Source organism: Sphaeramia orbicularis, chromosome 3, assembly GCF_902148855.1.
Source record: "Sphaeramia orbicularis chromosome 3, fSphaOr1.1, whole genome shotgun sequence".
Classification (NCBI taxonomy): Eukaryota; Metazoa; Chordata; class Actinopteri; order Kurtiformes; family Apogonidae; genus Sphaeramia; species Sphaeramia orbicularis.
In genome coordinates this window covers 52,965,674-52,993,302 of record NC_043959.1, presented here as the reverse complement: position 1 = coordinate 52,993,302, position 27,629 = coordinate 52,965,674, and the positions used below count along the sequence as shown (strand labels likewise).

General features: G+C 36.1%; 1 protein-coding gene across 2 annotated transcripts in view; it reads right to left on the bottom strand.

The window, feature by feature from the left end:
* The window catches only part of LOC115410930 (ephrin type-A receptor 6-like), a 62,516-nt gene that overhangs the window by 12,643 nt on the left and 22,244 nt on the right, over positions 1 to 27,629 (bottom strand). For both annotated transcript variants that reach the window (XM_030122769.1, XM_030122777.1), the window contains exons 7-8: positions 8,618 to 8,773; positions 7,173 to 7,523 (exon numbers count right to left, since the gene is read on the bottom strand). In XM_030122769.1, the coding sequence (XP_029978629.1) occupies positions 7,173 to 7,523; positions 8,618 to 8,773 (507 nt within the window). The remainder of the gene's footprint in view (positions 1 to 7,172; positions 7,524 to 8,617; positions 8,774 to 27,629) is intronic.

The window sequence follows — 27,629 nt, the reverse complement described above, 5'->3', positions numbered from 1 at the left end:
GTATGCTCAAACAGATAAAGGAAGGACAGAAAGGAAGAGGCGAGAGATGGTGAACAGGGAGAACTGTATAGAAATCCCACGGGGTTGCATCTCCCCAGCATCTGAGCATATAAATAGAAGTCAGCCTTATTCCCACTGTAAGAAGGGAAAAAAAAAACAGAAGAGAACCCACTGGAGAGAAGGGGGATAGAGCAAAGCAAAAGAGAAAGAAGAAAATCTCCTGAATCAGGACACCAAGAAACATTAGAAAATGTTCACACATGGAATAAACATGTGAACCTGTATATCAGAGCTGACGCCACGCTTCTAACATAGTCACTGAGGAGATGATAATGTTGATATTCTGGAGATTAATACCTCAAAAATAAAAAATACTGAGATTCTACCCAAAGGAAGAACACATGAAACCAACAATAACAGTCAAGAGAAAGAGAAAGCTGTACAACATGACTTATTCACCTTCAAATTATTTATTTATTTTGCATATATTTGCCAATAACCTAAAATTTTCACGACACAGTAAATCTGAGTAACACTCGCTAATATTAACACAAATTATGCTTGATAAACAGCTGGCACAACGATCTTAGAAAGCTTTATGGCCTTTAAATGTAGAGGAATTACAGCATCCTCTCACTGGCAGTTTTACTTTGCGGGTCAATGTACTAAATCAGGCCTTTGTGCCAACCTTACTGGGCATGAACTATGTGTGTGTCTGTGTGTGTTTGACATAAAAACTAACTGCACTGCACTTTGGACCGCAGGGCAAAAATTTGTCCTGATCAACAACAGTCTGAAACTGACCTGAAATGCGTGTGTGTAGGTGTGTGTGTGCGTGCGTGCGTGCGTGTGTGTGTGTGTGTGTGTGTGTAAATCTTTGCGAAAGGGGATTCTCATTTCCCTGAGGCCTTCACTCACTATAGTCTATAGAGATTTAACCCTTTAATCCAGAGGTGGTTTTACTTACACTCTGATTCATTGCTCTACATTAGGAGTGATTTGACATGATAAGATGGTTTATCTTTGCTTGTATAAAACAAGTAAAGCTGTTCTCTAACATCAAAATTAAACACTTTGGGCCAGATATACTAAGATCCCAACTTGCATTTACGAATTTATATGTGCAATCTAGAATTTTGGGTGTGGGGTTGTACAAGAGTTTGCAGGTGATTTATTAATAGTGATTGTGTAAATGATAAAAGGTGCAAATGTGTTGGAGACATGCCTGTTTAAATGGGGGTTTGTGTGCTTTTTGTTGGTTTGCTGCATGATGAGTTTGGAGACAAAAGCCCAAAGCTAAATTCGACCCTATAGAATTAGAGGTGTTGGTAGATGAAGCAAAAAGACACTTAAATGAACTAAATCTGATGATCGCACAAAGGAACACTATATGGGAGAAAATCTGTGAAAAAATAAACGCTGTTGGTAAAACAATGCGAACAGTGGATGAAGTGAAAAGAAAATATCAAGACATCAGAAGGAGAGCAAAAGAAAAATTGGTGTATGATATAACATCAGCAAATCAAACAGGTGGGGGCCCAGTGGATGAGACGCCTCTGTCCAGCATTGAGGAGCAGGTGCAGTTGACTGGGTCCAAATCTGCTCTGACTTCATCCAACAATTCCAAAATGACAAGGTTGGATGGGCCATATGTTTTAATGAGTGTTTCCTCATTAATTCCAAAAATGTTCACATGAAGGTGAAAATGTGTTCTCTGCATTTTGTTTCATCATTTTGATGTCTCCTTCTTGCGACAGTAACTGCAGCCATGTGTGCACAATTACGCATCCAAACCGTTTGCACCTCCCTTCGAGCCATGTTAAATATAAACGCAGTTTCTATGAGCAAAATTGCTTTGGGGTTTGATAAATCACTTTGCGTGTGCTAAATTAATATATTTACGTTTTCTCCTCCCAGCACATGCACAATTGCATGTAAACACCCCATATTGCATATTCATTGTGGCAAACGTACTAACTGGGTGCAGACGCGTTATTTTGCAACTTTGAAAGACACAACCCTAAGTGTGCACTGTTAGTAAATCAGTTTGTAGATCCGGCCCTTTAAGTCTCAAATGGCCAATGGGTCAAATCTACACGTTTTTCAATTGTGGTATTTATCTGTATTAAAGAAATGTTGACTCTCTCCACTATTCATAAAATTATATTGTATTATATTTCCTGTTCTTAAATATAGTCTAGATAAACTCTAATTAAATCTAAGGGCATTTAACTCAAACAGCCACTGGGTCAAATGAACCCCTTTAGACACATAATCATTTTTTTCACCATTTATGTTTAAAGACATTTGTCTTTTATGCAGTGTATTAACTTGTGATCTGAAAGAGTTGACAGTGGAAACAGACAGAGATTAACCAACAAAATAAATATGGCATATATTTTCTTCTAATACCCTATTATACAATATTCACATTCTTAAAGATATTTTAAAAGACAGGGGGATGCTAAACTCATGTTATGACTTGAGCCATTTGTTATTGAAGAAAATTACTTAATTTAATGAAAGGACGTTCCTATAAACCAGAAATGATGCATGGGTAAATCTGACTGATTTGATCAGTTTAGGTATATAGAAACCTCTAGCTGTCCTAGTGTTAAAAATGTGATGTTATCTAAAAACTAATACCTGTCATTCATTTGCACATTTGCTATCCTATTTGCACACGATATTGCACACAAATTGAATTCTGCACATACTATTTACCACACTGTTACTACACTGTACACGCTGTGTTTTGCATTTCTTTTCTATATATAATAGTCTTGATATACATATTCTCTGGTGTTTTTATATTGATGTACATAATCTTTAGTGTTTTTATATTTTTTTTAGCCAAGAACTACCTCTAAGAAAAAAATCCATTATGTGCACATAATGGCAATAAACATTCTTGAATCTTGAATCTAATATCTAATCCAAACTTTATTGTGAAACTACAAATAATAATCTTGTAGTATATCTACTACCTTAAAAAATGTTTTTCCATACACACGCACACACAAATATATATTGCTATGAATAAACAAAGAAGGAGTCTATCTTTGTGCTTGCACTTCTGCCTCTGTTGTACTGTAGGAGCACATTTTTTTCATATGCAAACACCTCACATGCATCGGCACTGTCTATTTCTGGGCCTCTTGATAGAGGACCTCAGTGAACTTTGTGGGAGGAATCTGGATAATACTGTGCAGAGCTGTAACTACACTATGTTCTGGGTAACACACAGTTCAGAGTTCGTCAACACAGAGATCACTCTGCTCACACTGCTCTACTTTGCTTCCTTGGGATGTGTCAGATGGACATCTGACCTTCATCACCCTCTACAAGCACAAAACCAGCTATGTGTTATATCAAGTGAAATTAAGTGTAAAGGAAAGTGGGACAAACACACATTCAAGATGATTGAATCTACTTCTTTAGAATTTATTGCTAGTCAGAGGCACAGCTGCAAAAGTGAATGATTTTCCACTATGTCATGTTGATAAATGCTCCCTACACTCCACTGTTGAAACGTAAAGTGATCATGTATCTTGCTTAACTAACCACTATAACTTATCAAGGTTAGACAAGCACAGAGACAACAGGGAAGAGAAATTATTAGTAATTCTGATGAATAGGTTTAGCATAATTAAAAGCATAATGAGCCATTAATATGCACTTTACAAACAGAGAGCATGCCACCTGAATATAAACTGCCCCCTCCCCCCTTGGTAAAAAAAAAAAAAAAAAAAAGAAATCCATTTAATTGCTAATTCTGCTTTTTGATTGGCTATTATTTTGTTATTGGCATAATATCACAATGAATTATATGAATCACCTCTCTGCATCTGTGTAAAATGACAATGAGTTTGAATCAGTCTATCCAAAGTCCATCCTGCCAGGTGTTTACGATTTCCAACCTGCATTTTTCTTAATTATATGAATGAAATACGTGTAGTAATTGCATTTCCAATTAGAAGTGTTTAGAAATTTAAGCACATTTTAACAGAACATACTTTTATTGTGTTGTTCTGTACCTGAAAACAAATACTAAAAGGAAGTGAAAGTAGGTTCTTAATAATACATACCCTTTATTTGTGATGCACAACAGCACTTCTCCAGCTTAAATAAATAAATAAATAAAGTGGTTGTGTAGAGCATGTATGAGTATAAGCGCCGAGACTATGACTAATAGATAATAAGCGAGGCTGGAGGTGGGATGGATGCTGTAAATGTGTGCGTCATATGTGTACAGATTTGTTGTTGCTTGTATGCATGCATGCCTGGCTGTGTGTGTGTATACAGTATGTCTACTGAGGAAAGGCAGTTTGACAAGTTAATCCACTCTAAACATCCTAATGGGAACATCCCCACAGGCTGCTTCTCCTCCTCCACAGAGATTATTTGCATTCCAACTTCCTCGCATCAGTCTGGCTGCCTTTGCCAGAGAGATGGTATGAAGTGACACATATACACCTGACATCTGGTTTCAATGACACACTGACAGCCTATCAGCATAACATTTCATTCCTAAAAATAATGCATTAACACAATATTCTCCACAGTAAAATAGGGGGAATTTTGTCAAAATGAATAAATGTCGGGGGTTTGGATTTTTCTTGACCAAGCAGGATCATGATTAAAGACATTAATGAATGTGATTTTATAGTTGTGACTATTTTTCTTACTCCATTAGTGTATGAATGCATAAATTAGTATGCTACATCCACACAAGATGAAATGCAAAAAGATCCATAAAAAGTGAAAACAAGTAATGCAATTATAGCGACATTTGTGGATTGCAGACTTCAAAAATCTGAATTTATTAACACACTGCAAGCATATGCACAGCCTGATTATTTAAGAACAACTTTATTTTTGTTGTTCACATACTCAACTCACAGTCTTGTTTTTTAGTTGGCACTTTATCATTAGCGCTGCTTCATCTCCTCTGGCACTCTACTGTATTTGACACAAGAAACTGCTGATTTCTGCCTTCTGATAATTAATCTAGTCACACGAACAAACAGTATCTGACAAACGCTGTAGATTTCCACTAACTTTTTAAAGTTGACTTGTCATCAAATTAAGGATTTGAAATTGGAAGATTTACATGAGACACCAACCTGTACAATAATTCATGACAGACTTTCAGCTTTGTGAATTTTCTTCTCTCCCCAAACAGAAGACGTGCTAAATAGGACTGTGAAACCATTTTTGCACTTGATTATAGCTTAATCTTCTCCTTAGCCTCGTAACCTCTTTCACTAAGCAATCAAAAATGTAATTCAGATTGTTCTTATCACATACAACACTAATGGAAAACTTAGATAATCTTGAGTTATGAAAGTTGATTACTGTACACAAACCGGTACAAGCACAAACTGTACATGCACATATTCCTCTGTTTTATTTTAGGTCTGATTTAAGCCTTCTTCTCATTAGAATTTTATCTCTTTTCTGGCGTCTTGTACATGCTGAAAAGGAAGAAAATGTGCTCATACATCACAGTATAATTTATTAATTCACTCTCCTCCCTTGCTTCACTTCATCTTCCTCCATCAATTATTCCATCAATATTTTTGCCCTTAGAATATAAGGTTCAGATTTCAGAAGTTGAATTTCAGGTCTCCTACTTTTCCTAATGCAAGTCCAAGACAAAGCTGCCTTGAAGTGCGCTAGCTATGACTGACCTGAGGTCAGCAGAGCTCTGCTAATTACCAGCAGGTTCAGGTCAAAATGGTAGTGTCAGCTATTTAAGGGTCACAGATGCACTTCACCTACTGACACTTAAAGCTGGACAGAGTGACAGAGATTGTGGAAAAGGACACAGGGTACTCAGCAAGGAGAAAGGCAGAAATAAGTGCAGAATAAATAAATCTGTTCATTTTACTGGAGCATGAATATCTGTCTTCTACACACTGAAACCTAGTATTCACAGGTTCAGGTGTTATATAACTGCAGCACATGTATGTGTAAAGCCCATGTGTGTAAATGTAAATCTTATCAATATTTCTGAGCTAAATAGAGCTACTGAAATATCAACACACTACAATCTGGCATAATGAAGACATAACTGGAATACATAAAACATACAATTTGTCTGTTAAATAAAATGCAATCAAGCAATACATGAGAACAAGTAAATCTCCTGGTAGTTTGTTTGACCTGCTAGTTTGCTTGTATCGTTATCTTTTTCAGTTTTGCTTGGCTTTCTGACATCTCAGAGGTTGAAATGATCCATTGGGAAATTCTCACTATTCCAGATGGTTGTTTTGCCAACGCAAGCAAGATTAAAATGATGAATGCTCCACAATATTTTGTAGCTGTAACTATTTCAGCAGTGCAAAAATATTTTTGGTGCAATTATGAAATTTATGTCTGCAACTAACAATTGCTTTCACTACTGAGTAAGACATAAAAAATTTCCAGAAATAAATTTATTATAGGACAATAAAATGTGAAAACTAGTGGAAAACTCCTACGACTGACATCGCTGAATTGCTCTCAGCATGGCCCATTAAGACTTCAACTATACAAAATGATATTATATTTAGAAACTCTGTTCTTTCTTATCTAGAAATGTGAGGAACTGGCAGACATCGAAGAAAAATGTAAATAATAAAAATAAGATTAAGTCAATTTTGAATATGTATGTGAAGCACAGTTTATTGTTAACCCTGTAAAGCCTGAACCATTAAATCATTGACAGAAAATTCCAGTTCTTTGAAACTGGAGCCTTTATTGTTCCTTCTGAACAACATAAAACAATTTTTTTCAAATATCAATTTCCATGTATGAGTTTCAATTTTGCTTCATATTTGATACATCGGGTCTCAATGCTCAAATATTAATATTTTTGAACAAACAAAAACATGACATAACACAAACCTGTCTAACAAATTGGTAATTCTTATCAAAATTGGCAAAGTTCTGCCTCCTGACAATCTTGTAGCGTCACTGGAAAGGCCTCTGGTGAACAAATTCCTCCCCCCTGGTGGATTATCCATGTATTGTATGTATCTAATTGTATACATCAGGTCTTTCAAGAAACAAAATATCGCACTGATCATGTAGAGGGCTTCAAAACTCATGAATCAAATATGATATGTTTGCCGTTATAGAGACATTTTTGTCACAATTTGATACATACAAGTAAAACAAAAACTCACCGGCTTGGTGTGTATTGACCGTAACGTTTGCCAGAGAGCGTGCAGCTACCCCCAGCCCAGAGACGCCATTCACAGCCTCCACATGAAAGGTGTAGTTTGCGTGCATTGCAAAATCCAGGATTGCCACAGATGTCCCAGTCAGACCAAGTGGCCGTGGGATAAAGCGCAGGTCAGGTTCACATGGCTCACACTGCGTCACCACACCTTCACTGTCGGTAGTATCACAGCGTTGGCAGAGGATGTTGTAAGTGATGTCCTTCCTGCCTCCTGTGTCCCGAGGAGGCATCCACTGCAAGAAGAGAGCTGTGTCATTGATCAGAGAGACCAGGTTCCGGGGAGCTGACGGAGGCCCTGAAAACACAGAGATAGTGTAGGTGTTGAGAAGAAGACAAATTCAATCAATATCAATGCATTTACTGTTGAAGTATAATATCATTTTTTGTTTTGGGTGAACAAAAAAACAGAATCTGAAAGTACTGATGGCTTTTTAAATTTACCAAAAAATGCAAAATGAGATGCAAAAGACTTAAGTAGATATAAAGTCGCGGAAAAAATGATTAAACCACCCTTGTTTTTCTTCCATTTTTTGTTCATTTTAATGCCTGGTACAACTAAAGGTACATTTGTTTGGACAAATACAATGATAACAACAAAAACAGCACAAAAAAGTTTAATTTCAGAGCTGATATCTAGACATTTTCCATGTTTTCTTGATAATAACCGAAATCACTTCAGTTCTTACATCAATATCTTTGGCATTGTACTGACAAAAACAGTGCTTTTAGGCATTCCATGTTTTCTTTTCTGTCTGTTTTAGTCGCATGATACACACAGGAGTTAATACTTGATTGCATAACCATTGTTTTTGATGACTTTTGATGGTCTAATAATTTTATCCACGCCTGTATGAATAGTTGGTGATGAGATCCATTTGGCCTTTAAGAATACACATTTCATCAAAAACAAGTGAATAGTACAATGTGTATGTGTGTTCAATATGGGTGGGTAGGTGAAGTAACTTGCAGTCACATATTTAATTCCCACATCTTGTATTTAATTCCCTGGATGTAAGTGTTACATGCACAAGACTGAAGTGTCTGATTTGAGTGTATGTAGGCGATGAACCTTCAAGTGCTCTCCATGTTCTATTTCTGCGTGCCACTCGTTAATATTAGACACTTCCCACTGAATTGTGAGAATTTTTCATGTGCATATACAACAGATGTAACAGATGCTGTTTTGACACCTGTGGAGGCCTGATTATATTTACATTAAGTTCAAACTTACTGGTAAAAATGAAAGAGAAAAGTTACCACAACAACAGATGGAAAGAGGTGGAAAAAAAAAAAAAAAAACACCACTGCAAACTAACTTAACTACACACACAGAATTTAAAAGTGTCTCAGCTGACAAAGGATGTTCACATTTTTCAGCTTTGTACTAACTTGTGCAAGCCATGGTGGAGGGGTCTTTGATCGCTCTGTAGAAGCTTTTGTCACAGTGACAGATGGTGGCGGCCTGGTCATGGCTGGAGCTATGTGGAGGACACTTGGTGCATTTAGTGTTCCCAGCGTACGCCTTGAAGAAACCCGGCTTACAAGCTGGAGAAAGAAAGAGGTGGAGGAAGAGGCCAGTTACGCAAGGTTAACATACTCCATGAAACTGCATTTCCATCAGAACACATACATTTTAATCCAAAACTCCAGCTGCTTCTCTCCTCACCTGTGGTCTGACCTTATTTCCCGAGGTACTATGGATCACTGTCTCCTCTTTATTAGCTCTCTAAGCCACATGCTTATTGTTATATCCATTGCCCAGTGTAATATGGCACACACCTGTAAATCCTCTTTTATGAATAAGAAACGGCATCTCATGAACCTGTTTCCATTGGAAATAAACAAACAATAAATAACTTATGACAAAGACTATCCTGGTATTATAGTAGTAGTCTACATCAGCGATAGACGCACTTTCAAGTCTTTCCTTGAGTCTGATGGAAAGTACATTAACAGCAGTATTGGGTCCCAGAAGTGTAATCAGTTGTTACTCATTTATTTGGGAAAAGTAGGTCAAAGTAAATATTTTTTAATGAATTTTTAAAATCTTTTTTTTTTTTTTTTCCATTTACTTATAACACTGGTCAACAACAAATTTATTGTTTAAGTTTTTTGAGCTGATTTAGGATAATTTTGGTGTGCTGAATCCAAAAATCACATTAATTTTGCTCAATCAGGTCAACTTTCTGAACTATGCTACATATTGGCTTTTTAACATTTTTGCTTACATTTATGGGCATTTTCACATCATATGATACAAAATTCTTTCATATTTCTTGCAATAAACGAGTTCTGAAGATTTTACTTTTGCCAATTTATGATTAGTGTTTTTTTTAATATTGCAGGTGAATGAAATGGCTTCGACTAGAAGATCTTGCAAAAATAAGCCTGACGTATTCTGCTACATGTGCGGTGAATACACCATTGTACCTAACAGGAATCAAGTCACAAGTTTCATAAAGTGTGCTTACCAGTCTTATTTTGGTATTAAACTTGGTGACCAAGATAAAGTTTGGGCGCAGATTGTGAGAAGATCAAATTTTTCAAAATCAAATTAGCAAAAAAACCTGACCTGATTGAGAAAAACAGATGTCATTTTTGGATTTAGCGGTGCAAAATGGTCCTAATTCAGTTGAAAAACCTAGACAACTTGCAAAAAACATTTTTTTGTAACCCAGTGTAAAGGGTAAAATTTCAAATGTCTGTAGCAGCAAAACTATTGGTTGAATTCATACCAAATTGGGTTTATAGATTGCTAGTAACTGAGAATAGATGTGGTTACCTTTTGGGAAAAGTAGGTCAAAGTTCAATTTTTTTATGAATTTTTAAAATCTTTATTCTCCCATTTACTTATGATGGATAAAATTTCAAATGTCTATAAAAACATCAATTTTGTTTCAATTTATTTCAAACTTGGCACATATATACAGGCAATTAATATGTTGACATCAGCATACGTATGGACATGATGACATCAGCTGGATCGATGCCAAAATAAGCTACAATACGTGCAAGGGGCGGGGTTTGTTGTGCCTGGCATCATTTGTTTATCATTTTTTGTTCATGTATTAATTTTTACATCCATGATGATGAAGAAGGTGTGTCAGTCTACATTATATTTAACATAATATCTAAGGAACAGTTTGATAAAAAGTCACAAGCATTCACCTGGAAACGAGGATGAAGTGGCAATATTTTGGTGCCTAAAGGTCAAAGGTCATGGTGACTTATAAAGGAAAGAATAATTTACTACTGGGCAATATTCAAGAAATGTTTTGTGAAAAAGAGGGAGGCTATGATTTACGGGGAAAATTAAATTTAAAGATTCATAAAGTACGCACTACATTAAAAAGTTTCTGTATCACCATTTGTGGAGTAAAACTGTGGAACAAATTGTGTGTGGAGATAAAACAAATATCAAACATAATTCAGTTTAAAAAAAGATATAAAGAATTGATTCTTGAGAGGTACAGTATTTAATAATGACAGTGAGGCTTGTTTGTTTATGAATGATGTCGTACTGATAAATCTGCTGTAATTATTGAAGAGAATGTTTGATTTGTTAAGTCTGTTTGTATGACTGTGCTGACATGAACATACTGTTGTGGATAATTCAGTTACTGCATTGTGGATTGTTGTGGTTTGACGCTAAAATTAGGGAAATAGTATAGGCTGATTGTTGTATTAAGTTAATGATAAAGGTGTAAAAGCACTGAGGGGTAGGATTAAATAAGTTTATACTTCTTCCTACTCCTTTTCAACCATGCGATATTCAGACTTGTATGTGCTTGAGGATAGATTCTGTCCATTTGAATGTTATTTTGTTTATGTCTTGATTTGCTTTGTTTTGTCTTATTTTTCTTGCATGTTCGAAATAAAATAAAAAAAAGAAAGAAAGAAAAAAAGAAAGAAAGAAAAAAAGAAAGAAAAAAGACTTCATGTTTGTCAGTAACACTTTCAGAGAATTTATTCATATTTGGCACAAATGTCTTCTTGGAAGATTTTGACCAAAAATCAAAGGTCAAGGTCACTAATAAATAAGTTAAAGTCTGCTAAACTGAACTGTCTGTCACTTAACCCTTTCATGCATGAATTATGAGAACCTTAATCATGATTTTTTTTCCCTGAGTGTTTTTATCCCTCTTTAGGCATAAAAATAATAATTCTATTGATTTTTGTTAGCCTATTTTTATGGAGTTACAAAAATGTCCTCTCAGCTGGACACCATGCATTTAGTTTTAGAACCAAAGAAACATGTATTTACTGATAAACTGTGTGAAAACTATGAAATAAAAACATTTTTAATGCTGCTAATCTGATGTTTTGTCACATTTTAACATACCTGCATGGAGATAATATGCAAAAAAAAAAAAAACCTGTTAATTACAGTCTAATAACAATTAGCAGTTTTTTTTACTCTCAAACATCTTACTGCAGATCAGGTTTATCTAGACCAGCAAAGTTACAGTAATGGTATGAATTGCAGTGTATGGGATGATGCATAAGCGTCCACTGTCTTGGCTGATATGGAACTAAAACAACAAAATCCATGAATATACAAGAGAACACTTTTGAACAGCTGTCCACTGTAGTGACCAGTGTGCATGCAAGGGTTAAAACATGTTTCTTGTAATTGAGAGAAATGCACCAGCTTCTGCTGTGTATGATGACATGAAGGACAGTGTTCACATCTGACTGACAAATAATAACGAAACCTTAGCTACTGACTTACACATCATTAATTACCCTACTTAAACGTTCTTTTTAGAAACTTGCTCCATCAGCTGCGATATAAAAACACCCAAACCACAAGTACTGTCTGCTTCATCTACTGTTTCACTTATAACATCATATCACTGCTGAATGAAGGTTAGGAAGCTCCGACCAAGGGCAAGAGAAGCCATTTACAGGCAACTAACATCTAACAAAGGCAGATGAAAAACAGACAGTATATAGATGGTGATACGGAGCGGTTAGTTGTATAAAGGGTTAGATGAAGGTGTATGAAACTTTGACAGTGTAGTTAATCCATAGACCAGTAAAGAAATAATCTCTAATCCCTCTAATTATTACAAATATTTTTTAAATTACTCCTAACATCACAGCATGCTGCGTATAAATATCTATATATTTATCACACCTTAAGGATTATGGTAAGAGGATACAGACACTAGAATAAAGGCCTGATTGCATTTCCATATATTGTTGAAATAAGCAACTATAACTTAAGAGTCAGCGAAATGTCATTTAAAGTTTTCTAAATTAAAAGCTATTATAATATATTTTATTTTATTACTGTTATTTATTTAAGTGCTCGCAAGTTCAGCAGAGTTCACCTTCCTTCAGACTTACCTGTAGATACAGACTCTATAGCCATTTTCATACAAATAATGCATTATGAAAATGCAATTACAAGTGGCTTTCAGTTTAAAAACCTCTATCCATTAATATGGGCTGCTCTCCTGACCCTCTGTTTTCCATCCTTGCTCCGGTTCACTTTCCTACCTCATTACTTCTTCCAGTTCTCTCTCGTTTTTACCTACCTCTACCTGTTTCTTGTATTCGCATCAAAACTCTCCTTTCCTTATCTCCCTAATTTTTCACCAACTGTTTCCTTCTGCCACTATTTTCACCTTTACTTGATTTTTTCATCTACCTTGCAATATTTTTCCTTTTCCCATTTTTAACTCCTGCTTTCCTGTCCTTCACTTTTTCCCTTATCAGGAGATGGAAAAACCACTGCTGATTGCCTGCTTCTCCCCAAACCTTTCTCAGCAGAGAAAAATAAAGCACCGGTACAATTATTTAGTATTCTGGGAATCTGGGGATAATTTTATTGCAGTCATTTTGTGTGAGAATATGTGTGTGGGTGTGGTAATAATTTCGAAATTAGCTAATAAATATGCAAGATAGATAGACAGAGCCAGAAGGATTTTCTGGTCTAATGCTAATGCTAATTTTAGCATTTCAATATTTTTCCACAGATAACTGAGGCAAACAGTTATCAAGTACCACCTTGATTTCTTCTCCTCCTTACACAGAACATTACTCAAGCCCTTTCTAATCTGATGCGTTATTGCCTCTATCAAGAAATGGCACCATGATTTCTGCTGATTCGAAGCACTTTTATTCATGATTAGTGTCTAAAATATCTTCGTAAGGTGATGATATATTCTGTGTCATCACATCACAGACCATAAACAGATGCATTTTGTCTATTATTACCTTGTATGTGAGTTCAGAGATCTTGGGTAGTGGCAGAATAATACTTTCTTCCAAAGGCTATGTTGCTGTTAGTTCAGTCTACCTCATGCTTGATTTATAGAGCATTTATAGTTGTATGAACATCGGCTTGGTTGTTCAGTCAACTGTGGAGTCAGCTTTGCTAATACTTCATTGAACAGAGACCAGCAAAGGTACAGTCTGTTGCAATAGTCTTTAAACATGTCTGGTAATTCATTTAAGGGTCAGATCAAGCGAAAGTGAACATCATCCTGAAAAAGTAAATTTGCACACATCATTTATCAAGTGGGCTCATTTTTTAACTAAAGATCTCTATTTTATGGAACTGGTATCCTTTTTAAAATACCACTTACACAGTACAGGAGAAGTTCTGAGCCTTCTGCTAGGCTGCAGTAAATTAACCAAAACACATGCAAAAGACTGTCTATAACTGAGAAATTAAAATTCATACACTGGTCACATTTAAAAAGACTATCTGTGAACTGTTACTGAGAAATTACTCTTTATTTGTCAACCAGTGTATTTCTGTTAGAGGGGTACATCTGTGGAATAATCTGGAGCAAAACTTAAAAATGTCTTCTTCAATCTGTGCATTTAAAAGGATGTATAAATCCACTATAATAACAAAATATAGATCATTAGAAGTACGCATAAAATAAGATATTATAGTTAATTGGTTATCATGATAGGAAGATACTATCATATTTATTGATCATTGTATTTGGAGTAGATATTTGGGGTGGATATGTATATTATAGTTGATATTTACCTCCGCCAAGGAGGTTATATTTTTGCCAGGGTTTGTTTGTCTGTCTGTCTGTCTGTCTGTCTGTCTGTCTGTTTGTCTGTCCGTTAGTGTGCAACATAACTCAAAAAGTTATGGACAGATTTTGATGAAATTTTCAGGGTTTGTTGGAAATGGGATAAGGAAGAAATGATTAAATTTTGGTGGTGATCGGGGGTGGGGGGGCCCACGGGGGGGGCCACTGATCAGCCTTGGCGGAGGTCTGCGCTCTCCGAGTGCTTCTAGTGAAAACGGTTGATTATTGCAAATCTGATTGTGTATGAGGTGACTAAAAAAAAGTGTATATGAATGGTTTTAATGGATGTTTTGTGTTATTGTTAAAAATATACAGAGGAAAATGTGTGTTAACAAAGCAAAGGAGGCGGATCTGGTTTGATTATTAGTTTGTAAAAAGGGGGTGGGAGTCAATAAGTTATACTTCTCCTTTTCACTCCTTTTCGAGCGCAAAAAAAATTGTATTTACTTATTTGTTTTTGACCATGTTGTATGATTCTTTGTTATCTGATGATTCTATGTGCTCGAAATAAGCTACTACTACTACTACTACTATTTGTAGTTTACCTATTTCAGTATGGACCAGCACAAGTTGTAAACAACACTGTGTTAATATTAAATACATTAAATCGAGCATTGTGATTATACCTGGCTTGTGGGTGATGCATACAAGGGTAAAGAGTCGTCCACGTGTTACTATGGCAACCTGTCCACATGTGACCACATTCTCATGTCAATAAAACAAAGACTTTTCAATATTTTACTCCAAAATTTATTTTCAGCATAGCTACCTCCGACAAGTGAAACAGCTGAGGTTATGTTTTCATCAGGGTTTGTCTGTTTGTCTGTCTGTCTGTTAGCAAGATAACTCAGAAAGTTAGGGACGGATTTTCGTGAAATTTTCAGGAAATGTTGATACTGGCACAAGGAACAAATAATTAAATTTTGGTGGTGATTGGGGGAGGGGTTTGTTAGTTCATCTGTCTGTTAGCAAGATAACTCAAAAAGTTATGGATGGATTTGGATGGCATTTTTTGGAAATGTTGATACTGGCACAAGGAATAAATGCTAAAATTTTGGTGGTGATTGGGGGAGGGCTTGGGGGGTGGAGAGATTTTGATGACATTTTCAAGAAATATTGAATCTGGCACAAGGAACAAATAATTTAATTTTGGTGGTGATGGGGGGGCTGATCTGCCTTGGCGGAGGTCTGCACTCTCCAAGTGCTTTTCTAGTTGAACATAATATCTAAAAGGTTTTGTCCTACTTGATATCAATTTCTGTCGAGAACCACATGTTTTGAATGTTTGCATAAAGCTTAAAAAAACTGACGTCCATTTCAAGTCCACATGTTACCGAGTAGTAATTTGACATTTTTCACCTAAAACTCTTATCTCGACATATTCTGTTATGACATAATGTTAAAGTGGTTATAAATATCTACTCAAGTATGTATAATACATGCATATAAGTTACTCTGCTTACATGACAGAGACCGTTGAACACCAAATGTGTGTTACCACTTGATCGGACCCTTAAACAAAATCATCTTGACTATTTCAAGTGCAGCCTGTTTCTTTACTGAACTGCCAATTCTTCTCACATTTGTGCACCCAGTGATTATGTCTAAAACGGACATGCAACCTGGCTTTTGAATGACCATGGTATAAACACAATATCATGATTTTTCCATTTAGAACTATAGATATGAGAGATATGATTATGATTATGATTATTATGATTATGATTATTATTATCATTATTATTATTGTTATTATTATTATTATTATTATTATTATTATTATTATTATTATTATAAAGCGGCCTTTTAAATCTATTTTAAGAGTTAAACAGGTTTGTATAAGAGGCAAAGACTGACATTTGTTAATGTTAAATATCTAATATCCCTGCTTGTCACATCGAAACAACGAAACATCAACTAACTCAGGGAAATGTTTGCAAATGAATTGTTCTGATGATTGAAAGCCCTTTAATTGCTTCAGTTCTGTTGAGATTTGTATCCTGCAAAGCTAAAAATATCAAACACTGGAATTATATCAATCTAGTCTGGCTGCAGGATGCACTCGATTACTTCTAGAATAAGAGGCTGGATTGTTATTCTCTTTCCTTCCGCTATCTGGGTGTCACCGTTTTAAAAGTCCCCCTTGCAACTTGAAAGAACCACAACCTCCAAGTTGCAAATATGGCGAGTTTGGATAAAGACACACATTTTTATTTGGAGTTTTCCTTTGTAGGGATTTCATACACTGGTTTTAACCTCACAACACAAAACACTGTTTTCTGAAGCCCAGCACCACCTAAATTGAGTGTGATTAATTTTAAAGAGCTATCCAAACAACTCAGAGCACTTTTACCCCTATTTACAACAGTCAGACCGATCTCCAGCGCTAACACGGTCCTTATTAAGTGTGGAGTTATGTTGGTTTGGCCATACAAGACCGTAATATTTAGTTACATTCAAACATAAAGTCTAAAAATGTTTGGTGTCTTGTAGACTCATTCATTCAATAATCTCCCAAATCACATAATTTTGGGGGGTGGGGGGTTAGATTGGCCAATTAACACAATAAGGTGCATGTCTTTGGATGGTTGGGAGAATTCACACAGACATGGGAAGAACGTTCAAGCTCTACACAGGTAGCCCCCCCCCCCCACACACACACACACACACACACACACATGCACATGAACCCTGGACCTTCTTGCTATAGTTCTCACCATCACACTACCGGGCTTCCCCATCCTCTGACTCCACTCATGAATCCTGCCAAAGTTCTGACTTGAAATAAAAAAATGAGAAGAAACAAGGAGGAACATAACACAAAACTGAACTAATCTGCATGAACACACAAACATAACTGTGTATATAGGATATCTAAAAGGAATGAGATAAAAGATTGACACACAGACAGACAGAAATCCTCCCCAAAATCATGTTGCGGTTAGCTCCTAATGAGGAGAGTGATTTGTCATCCAGCTTCCAATTTTCAGGCACCTCATTCACTTGGATATTAGTTTCTTTCGATGCTGAGCTCCTGCCAAAGGCAACAAACACACAGATTCATTTAAATTTCCAAATTCTCCCTGCTCTCTCTGCTATGAGCTGGGAAGATCACCACCAAAAAGCAATTACAATTCTCATAGCACTATTTCCATCGAAAAGTTTGAAAACATCTCAAATTCACACATGCACACAGATACATATTGATATCCAATTTGTTCACGATCAGTTGTGTAACTGCAAGGTATTCATATTCATGAAAGGCACAAACATATTTCCATTTCAAGCGAAGAAGGATGCACATGAGAAATATGCAGCACAAATGCTTCATAAGTTAGTGGTGTTTTTGATCATATTAATGTGGCAACTGAGCTTTCTCTTTAGCAGTAATTGTACTATTAAAAACTACAACACAACATGACCAAATATGAATGACTAAAAGATTTGTTTCAATAGTTATACCTGCATCAACTGATTTTATTTCTTTATTTGTTTGTTTGTTTATTTGTTTATTTGTTTGGTGCATCTGTCTACTAGACTAATATACAAGCCCAAATACAGAAGGATACAAAATGAAAATTGAAAAAAGAATGTGGCAGTATCAAAATACACTTTGACTTTGACTCGCTGTAGACAGTATGAACACATTCAACTTAATTACATTTGCTATTTTTCTGTAGCTCTATTTGCACAAGACTAGTATTACCTGTGAGTTCGTCTCTGGTCTTAATCCAGTGTAAATCTGCAATGTCTGTGCACCACATATTACCATCTTATTTCAGCGAACTTGGGGGTCTTGTAAATCACAGATAAGTCAGTGCAAATAAATATGAGACCAATTCAGTGAAAGAAGAATCTTAAAGAAACTTAAATCCTTCAGAAGAAAATGATGAGATGGATGACATGCCTGGCAGCGTTCAGTACAGAATATTTTTCTATATATTTCACAGACTCATAGAATTTGACCATTATCTGTATCAGTGGTAACCTAATAATAGCTAGTCTTGACATCAGATCCTGGGGGCAATGTCAGTAGATAATGATTATAACACAGACTATGCTTATCCAGTTCAATGCCTCTTTGCCCAACCACTCATTGACATGTTTCAAATCCTATTGTTAATTAATTTCACTGTTGTCCATAAAATTATTTTCTCTTGAAATGATTGTGTTGGTGTGATTTATTCTTGATAGAAGTCTAACTAGGACTCAGTGTGTAATCATTACACCTGGTAGAAGGTCATTACCGATATGAATAAATAGGAATAAACAGAGGATTGTGTCTGAAAACAAAATTATTCCAACTTTATCAACAGTGCATTTTAAGTCATTACTCGCTCATAATTAAATTTGTCCTAAACTTTTGAAGAGCATGTTGGAGCCCTGAACATTATGAATGGAAAATAAGTTTAAATAAGTTAACCTCACAAAAACATTTAACATGTGTCCACCTACAAAAATAATAACACTAGATTATATTTTAACCAATAGACACCCAAACAACTACTGATGTAAATTGTTTAATACCTGTTGATCCACTAATCCTATCAATACATGTAAATATCTCATGGTCTTTTCATGCTCATCAGATATGACCCATCTGGACGTTCAGAGGCTCCATAGTTACCATGGAAACACTGTCATCTTCTACAACATTGATTCACCAGTAAAACCCATGGCATTTGATCAATGACAGTGAATACAGACACTTTGTTTACATTCAGTTAATGATATATTTTACTGAAAAAGTCACTATTTCTTCAGTTTTCTCTGTTTTGATATAATAACCTTTGAATTTACTCTGACCTTTAATGAACATCTACATGGTAATTGAATTAAATATAGAAAAACACATGATTTACACTGAAAAAACTCAAATTAAAGAGGATAGTATTACAATAAATGGTGATAAATCACTTAAGAAAAGTTAAATATAGAGAAAAATTTGGGGAGGGGACTGTTACAAAAGTACCACTGGGTCTTTAGGGGTTAAAATGTACTTTCAATATTGTCCCAACTCCCAACTATTTCCTTTTTGAGGTTGTAGGTCTAAAATGTAGTCTTCTTTCAGCTATATGTAACTCTACAACAACTTCTGGGGAAAATATGTGTTGCATCAGTGGCTTTGCTGTGTGTTTACAATGCAGCTTTTACTGTCTGCCTGATACTTTTTGTTGGGCAGGTAGAAAATTGTATGCTTTTAGAGATGTTTCAATACAAGATATTTGTCGGCGCCACCTGGACCTGAAGCTGATGAAAGCTGTGAATGATAATCCGAATCATGAAGCTCAATAAAAAACAGCACAACCTTCCTTAACTATGCAAACATAGTCAGTTGAAAAATAATCTCTGGTTTCGTCACTATTACCAATACTTACACATAGTCATTTGATGGTTTGGCCTCTGGTCTGAAGTGCAGGAGAGCTGAGTTTTAAGAAATGACCTAGAGCCACTTACATCACTACATGACTTGCATGTTTGTGAGAATTCAATAATATGCCAGCTAAGAGGTTTTGAGCTGTTTAGGTGTGTAGAGTTGGAACTTTCTCTAGGCTTTATGTTGTCAGAAACAGATGGAGCAAGAGACTATGTTTACCCTGGTCTCACTGCTTTGATATGCAGATGGGAAGTTCACAGAGAATGAGTGATGCTCAAGTCTGGCTGAGCGTTAGAGGCCGAAGTAAATACAATCTTTAATGGACACAAGAGGGATACAGTGACTCAGATACAATGGAGTCTGATAAGCATGTATTTTTTTCATTTAGCTTAATTCAACATCAGACATTTGCACTTTTTCAGCCTGTATTTGAAGAGCAGCCATCAGCGAATTGTCATAAACTGCTGAAGAGCTCTTGAACTAATAGCTCAAAAGGGAAAAAGGATGGAGGAAGAAGACTGACTGACGTTATTGTGTATCTCTGATAAATTGCTTCACTACTATTAGTCTGGGCTTTGTCGGTATCCATGTTGTGAATAGTACAGTGGGTGCTTACTGCACATTTCACATGTAAAATCGAGAAATGTTGCAGCTCTCGGGTGCAATCGCTTAACCTACCGGTGAGCTTCTTGCCGTCTAAATCTTTGTTCAAACCAATTCCACAAGACATCTCTATAAGCTCGCCCCTCAACGCAGCATCCACTTTGAATATGATTGTGTGACGAAAGAGATGTGGAACAAATAGCATGAGCTCTATGATGTTGCCTTATCTAGGTCATGATATAACCAGCATATCTCTGAGTAACCCTCTTGTGGCTGACACTGAATGAAAGGAATGGAATAATAAAGCGCTCGATTGAGATGTCAAAACAGTCTGGCAGTATGCTATTGGGGTGGAAAGCGGTGTTTGATAAGCGCTGATGCCTTTGTTTAGGCAGCTGGGAGGGAAAGATGGACGTGTTAGCGCAGAGCTGTGCTTATATTCTGGAGCGCTGGGGTTTTCCCTATTCTGTCTCTCTCTCTCTCTCTCTCTTTCTCTCTCCCGGCTCACTCTCTCTCCCTCTTTTGCTCTTTCCCCATGCTGCCTCTCAGACAGCTTTGATCACAGCACCCTTTGAAGCAGTGTTCCAAAATGAAAACGAGGAGAAAGCAGAAGTCATCGCAAGTTCATGCCTAAACTTCCTGCAACTACTTGTAAAGTGCACATCTTCATCACAGCTGAAGCTCAGCAAGACCTATGGAAAATATTGATTAAAACCGAATTAAAGCTATAAATCATTCATTACATATCCTTGATGTGTAGTTACTGTTGATCGTGGCTTTTGTAACCTATAGTTAATGAGTCCAAATTGCCTTTTGAGAGTTCCACAGAGAGGCATTCTGACATTTCTGAACCCGACAATAACACAGCACAACATAAGAGCATAGAACAGTACTATCTCTGGCTTTCAAAACCCAGGGTACAGAGGCATTTCAGAGAAGAGTGGGTCTTAAAAGAACAGCCATTTTGGGAAATATTCTTGTTTATTTCTTTCTATTCACCCTCAGAGAAGATCAATATCAGTTTCATCTCTGGATATTCAGCATCTCTGTTTGTTCGGTTCAGAGTAACTGTGGGAAATATCTGCCCAACACAAAAAGCAGATAAAAAACATGAACCGTCTGATGTATTTTCACATAGATGCCACAGTTTGCTTTTAATTGCATACTTCCTGTTAGCTTGTACTGACCACACATCAAATAAACAGTAAACTGTATATACTAGAGCTACCCCCATTTAAGTTTACTTTTTATTTTATTGTAGGGCTGTCAAAATGAATGCGTTAAAGCAGATTAATCCATCATCATGATTAATCTGATTAAAAAATTTAACAAAATTAACCCATCTGCAGCACAGAAGGACTCTGAGTGTCTCTGCCAATGCATTTCAGGCAGTTTGTCCAAGTAAAGTTACCGTTACACATGAACAAATGGGCAGTTGATCTGGTAGTGACAGGTAGCAGAACCAACCCTTAAAGATGGATGATACTAAACAGCACGTTGGCCCTCTGGATGGAAATATGAGGACAAAAAAAACAAGACAGAACAGTTGACCGACATAAAGTATTATACACACTCTGCAGGAAGGAGTTTTCTTTTCACCTAAGCACTTCATGCGCAGTATATTTGTCAGGGATTCTGCTAGCATCTCAGCTAACGTGTCGCCCAGCTTGTGACAAACACATAAACTGCATTATATATTCCCTTATTTCTTGAGTCTGTTTGCTCATGCAAAATGATTAATATAGATTAAAATTAATGATATTTAATCGTCATTAATCAAAATTAATCCACATCAACCCTGTGATTAATCTGATTGAAAATTTTAATTGTTTGACAGACATACATTTATATATCCAGGAGTCTGGGTCTGCTCGAGGTTTCTGCCTGTTAAAGGGAAGTTTTTCCTCGCCACTGTCACCAGTCACAAGTGTTTGCTCCTGGAGGATTCTGTTGGGTTTCTGTAGAATTGACTTAGAGTCTGGTTTTGACCAACTCTATATATAAAATGTCAAGAGATAACTTTTTTGTGATCTGGCGCTATATAAATAAAATTTGATTGATTGAGTGATTTAATTGGTTTTCCCCTGTAAGTCGCTTTGGAAAAAAGCGTCTGCCAAATGCGTAAACATAAACATAAACATAAACATATTTATGCACTCTTTATACCTTGTATACTCCATGTGGAATTTGTATTTTACAATTGGCTGCAGGTACAACAATACACTTTCCTGTGCTTTGTTCTATGTTTAAATATGCATGTGACAAATAAATCTTATCTTACCTCTTAAATGTTTGCTTTAAATGGTCTGTAAGTCACTCAGAGAGGGTTTTCCACAAAAAAGGACTAACTCTGAACTCTAAACTACACTCCTTTTATAATCATTGTAAGCCAACTGGATGACAGTATTGATGTTGTTCAGATTCGGGTATCACTGATATATTGGCCAGATATCAGTATCCGCCAATTTCTGCTCATATCTGCATTTTTTGACCAGTGGAAGGATCAGACATTTTTCTGCCATGTTATTTTACAGGTTTTTCCTATATTTGTACTAAAAAACATGAAAGCCATATTGGTACCAACATCAACTATTGTCCAAAATGTCATTTTAAATATCAGTGTATCCTTAGTTCAGCTCACATTCAGAGCAAGTCGATGATTGTAAAAGACTGATAGTCTAACAGAATACACCTGAACACATTACACTAGCTCTGCATATCACCTGATTTACCTTTATGTATTTTACTCTTATTAATATGACTGTAAATTACAAGTAAACAGCTGGTACACATAACTGCAATTCTGACTTCATAGGTTACTGAGTATTTAATTGCAGTCAATGATAATGAAAGCAGACTGAAGCATCAGTATCTGACTGAATATATCGACCAAACAGGGACATTTTGTGTTGAAGACTTTGTAGATATTTTTGCAAACCTTTGACATATGTACCACAATACAATTTTTTGCAGGGGAAAGATGAATAAACCTTTCTTTCTTTCTTTCTTTCTTTCTTTCTTTCTTTCTTTCTTTCTTTCTTTCTTTCTTTCTTTCTTTCTTTCTTTCTTTCTTTCTTTCTTTCTTTCTTTCTTTTTCTTTTACTGCTCTACATTAAAGGTAAGAACAAAGAAACAGATTGAGCTGCGGGTGTGTTATATGTAATGATATTATTTATCAGGGTGAATTTCCAGAACATTATAGTAACAATCATTTTAAAGTGTTGTTCTAATTTGTTTTGGTGCCCCTGGTTATCTCTGCTGAGGAAGCCACGTGATCGCTGCTGTTTGTCTTCCTGTCTGTCAGCAGGATTATGTAAATATCACAGCACAGATTTTCATGAAACTTGGCAGCAGAGTCAGACGTGGGTTAAGGATCACGCAGTACATGTCACAAATGACAGGTGTAATGATGAAAAAGATGTAATAAAACAAAAACAAACAAGAGAAGGAGATTTTTGACCATGAAAACGATATACTCTCCATTTAATGTGACATCCTATAAACTATAATACTGATATAGTACTGATATGGATGATGTGAGCTTCAGTTTGCTGGAAATAGCTATTAGAATCTGTAAATAATTTTTACTTTTACATTTTGAGTGCATTTCACAGCTTGTTCTTGTAAATACTGAATCAGTTTTTCTACTTCTACAGTAAAAAATAAATATATATATATCTATTTATCTATATTTTCACTTGTGTACAACATGTGTACATTTATCTCTTTAATTTAGCTATAGTCACATACAGTATGTGACTTTTCTGTCTGGTACAAACTGTGGTGTAATTTATTAGCTTCATTTTTGTGTCCATTTGTATAGGGACAAACATGTAGATTAGAAAGATTATTACTACAGACCAAAAAATGCATGGTCTAATTTTCAATGCCTATCAATAGATGGGCTTTTAAAGAACAATAAAAAAAAAAAAAAATCAAACACAAAAACTGTGTGATACATGCAATCACAATAATACAAGCTAAATCACAATTAAATATAACAGAACAAGGAACAGTGTATTACCTTTCCATAAAATAACCTTTTTTAAAAAGCTGCTTCGTGTTCAGTGTAGCATGATATCAGTCTGTATCCACTTTGAGATTTGAAGAGTATGAGTATGAACATAAAGACACTTTACAGTTTCCTTCTGTTACTGTCATGGTATGGCAAGTGGGTACCATCCATCCATCCATCCATCCATCCATCCTAGGGTGCTACTATCCTGGCTACCAATGGTCAAAGTTGTGGTACACCCTGGATGTGTCATCAGTTCATCACAGGACTGACATACAGACAACCATTCACTCTCACATTCACACCTATGGGGGACCAGTTAACCTATTTAGGTGCATGTCTTTAGATCAGGGGTCTCAAACTCATTTTCTGTCAGGGGCCACATTCAGCCCGATTTGATCTCCAGTGGGCCGGACCAGTAAAATAAGAAATAATTACTACTCCAAATTTTTGCCTTTGTTTTAGTGCAAAAAAAAAAGAAAACAACAACATTAAATTATGAAAATACTTACTTATAAACTATCCAAACAAAAAAGATGTGAATAACCTGAAAAAACAAAAACTTCTTTTAAAAAAATAAGTGCAATTTTAACAATATTATGCCTCAGCTTAATCATAGTTGTGCATTACGGATCAGATCTAAAAAGACACCGAACACTTAATAACAGGCAGAAAATTGTTAAAATTGTGCTTAATTTTCTTTAAACATTTCAGATTATTCACATTTTATCGTTAAATGATAGTTTGTAAATGTAAATATTTTCATAATTTAATGTTATTTTTTGCACTAAAACAAAAACAAAAATTTGAAGTTGTCATTATTTATAGTCATGATGTAATATTATTTTTTTTCACATCAAACTGAGAATATGGAGTCATTATTTTCTGTAGGCTATGATGCTGTTATTATTTTACTGTAGATCATATTGGTCTGTATGTGGAACCTGAACTAAAATGAGTTCCACAGCCTTGAATGTGGAATTTTTGCCCTTTGCAAATTCATCCCACGGGCCGCACTGGAACCTTTGGCGGGCCGCATTTGGTCCCCGGGCCGCATGTTTGAGACCCTTGCTTTAGATGATGGGAGGAAGCCAGAGAACCCATAGAGAGCCCATGCAGACAGAGGGAGAACATCCATGTTTCCCTCACATCCACACAGAGTGGCTCATGCCGGCCTCTCAGCCCTGGTACAATAAGATAAGTTATAACAAGAGTACTCTAATGTGCCTTTATATTTGTGGGGACATGACAGTAATCTTGTAGCATTAGTAATACAATTCATCATGAAATATCTTCAAACCTATAGCTCTCTAAGCCTGGGTTATCTGTCTGTCGCTGGATGTTATTTGAAGTTTGCACTAATAGAAGTAAACACAAAAATGCATGTATTTTAGGAAGTGTCAAGTGGGTCAGTGTTGCATGAATCACTGACCCATTCAGTGAAGTGACTGTCTAGATCCCCTTGACACAGTAGCATTGACAGTACAAGCAATAGAGCCAACTAGTGGGAGCCAACAGAGTTGAAGAGGGAGCAAAGATATAGGACATGTATGAGGGACAACATGAGAGCGCTGCTTCTAAGCTGCCCCCTCATCAGTAATCTCTCCTGACAGGCTTCTGTGTTATTTAACTACATCTTTGAGATGATTGAGAGAGTGAGAGCAAAAAGATAGAAAAGATAAAAAAAAGAGATAAAAGCGAACTAGATAAAAAGAAAAATTATACCCAAGGAGCAAATAAAGGAGACATTACAGCCTGTCCTACATATCAGCTGTACTAATGACTGTTGGATTTCTCTCTGTAATAACTTGAGTAACCACATCACCACAGGGGTACTACATGAATTCCACCCCAATGAGCTGAAACTTCTGTAATTCTACACAATGTAGTAAGTAACACTGGGTGAGCTCCAATTGCAATCATGCAGCGCGACTCGATTTAGCACCTGCCTTAATTACCAGAATATGTTGGAGCTTCGTAAATGAAAAAGAAAGGTTGGGGGAGTTTTAGAAAAGACTAGATGCAAGCTAAATTAGCTGTGAAACTAACAAATGAAGGCAATTAGCCAGCTAGCCCCCAGTCTGTCTACATAGTCTAATTGAGAAACCAGGCCAAAGACTATCTGGAACAACTCAACAGTTGCTTAAACTTTCTCTTTATCTGTTTTGCTGACAATGGGCCACATTTAGGTAATGCTGATACAACTAATTAGAGGACACATTCCAAAAAGCCTTTTACGGAAGCATTGTGGTATTTATAAATGTTCTGCAATTTGAGAGCTTTTATGTAAAGCACGTGTTATACAGGTGAATATTTGCATGTATCTGCTGCAGCATCGAATTTATCAAGGCACCATCAGACGTATGAACAACAGAAACTGGAAATAGTTTGATGAAAGAGATGACGTTCCCATTTCAACAATATAATTGATAAAGTCCAGAGAGGTCCCCAGAGAAGGAAGAAGTAATGATTTTAAAATGTCAGAGAATGTTGGGTGACATGCACTTATCTCTTTATGTTGTGCAGGATTTCACATCAACTAAGAACAGCAGCTACAGGAGAGTTACTAGAGGGAATGGAAGGAGACAATGGAATGACAAAAATAAAGACCAGGGAAGCAGCTGAGCGAAAAACAAACAAATACAGACCCTTTTTCCATTATTAGAACTTCCTGAACTGTGCTGTTGTCTGACATTTTAAGGACTTGTAAGGCTTCTGTTGCAGATTCTACTATGTTTTACGATGCTGAATTGCTGTCATTTTGTGATACACATTGTCGTTTTCATATACCATTTTGTACAGCATTTCAGAAAGCAACGAAAAGAGAGCATTGATTCCTGGATTACATGTGGTTTGTTTCATCAGTGTTATTAGGAAAGCCAACAAAATGGAGTGAACTGAATGATTTTGTAGAAATGTCCAACCAAACAGACTTGTAAAACACTTTCAGTACAGTTCACAGTCTAATTTACAGTCAAATTCATAAAGCATCACATACTGACAGTTCTGTATCAGTATATCTTCATAAACACCATTTTATAGTCTAGCAAAAGTACATATGTTGCTTTATTAAGTGTGTTAGCTGTGTTGCAAAGAAGGTGTGACATTACATCCGCATAAGAGTATCTGGTGTCTGGATTTATTATTTCATTTGGTCCAGGAGCTCAGCCAAAAAGTGTACGTGGGGGTAGATCACTGAAAACAAGTGCATAACCCGTGACAAAGGCTACACATTAAGTTATGGGTGGTTAGGTTCTTGTACTGGAAAAGGCCAGCAGAGAAGGAAGAATGAGGAAGGGAGGTGGCGCCAGGAGGAGATGAAGAATGATGTGGATGGAGAGG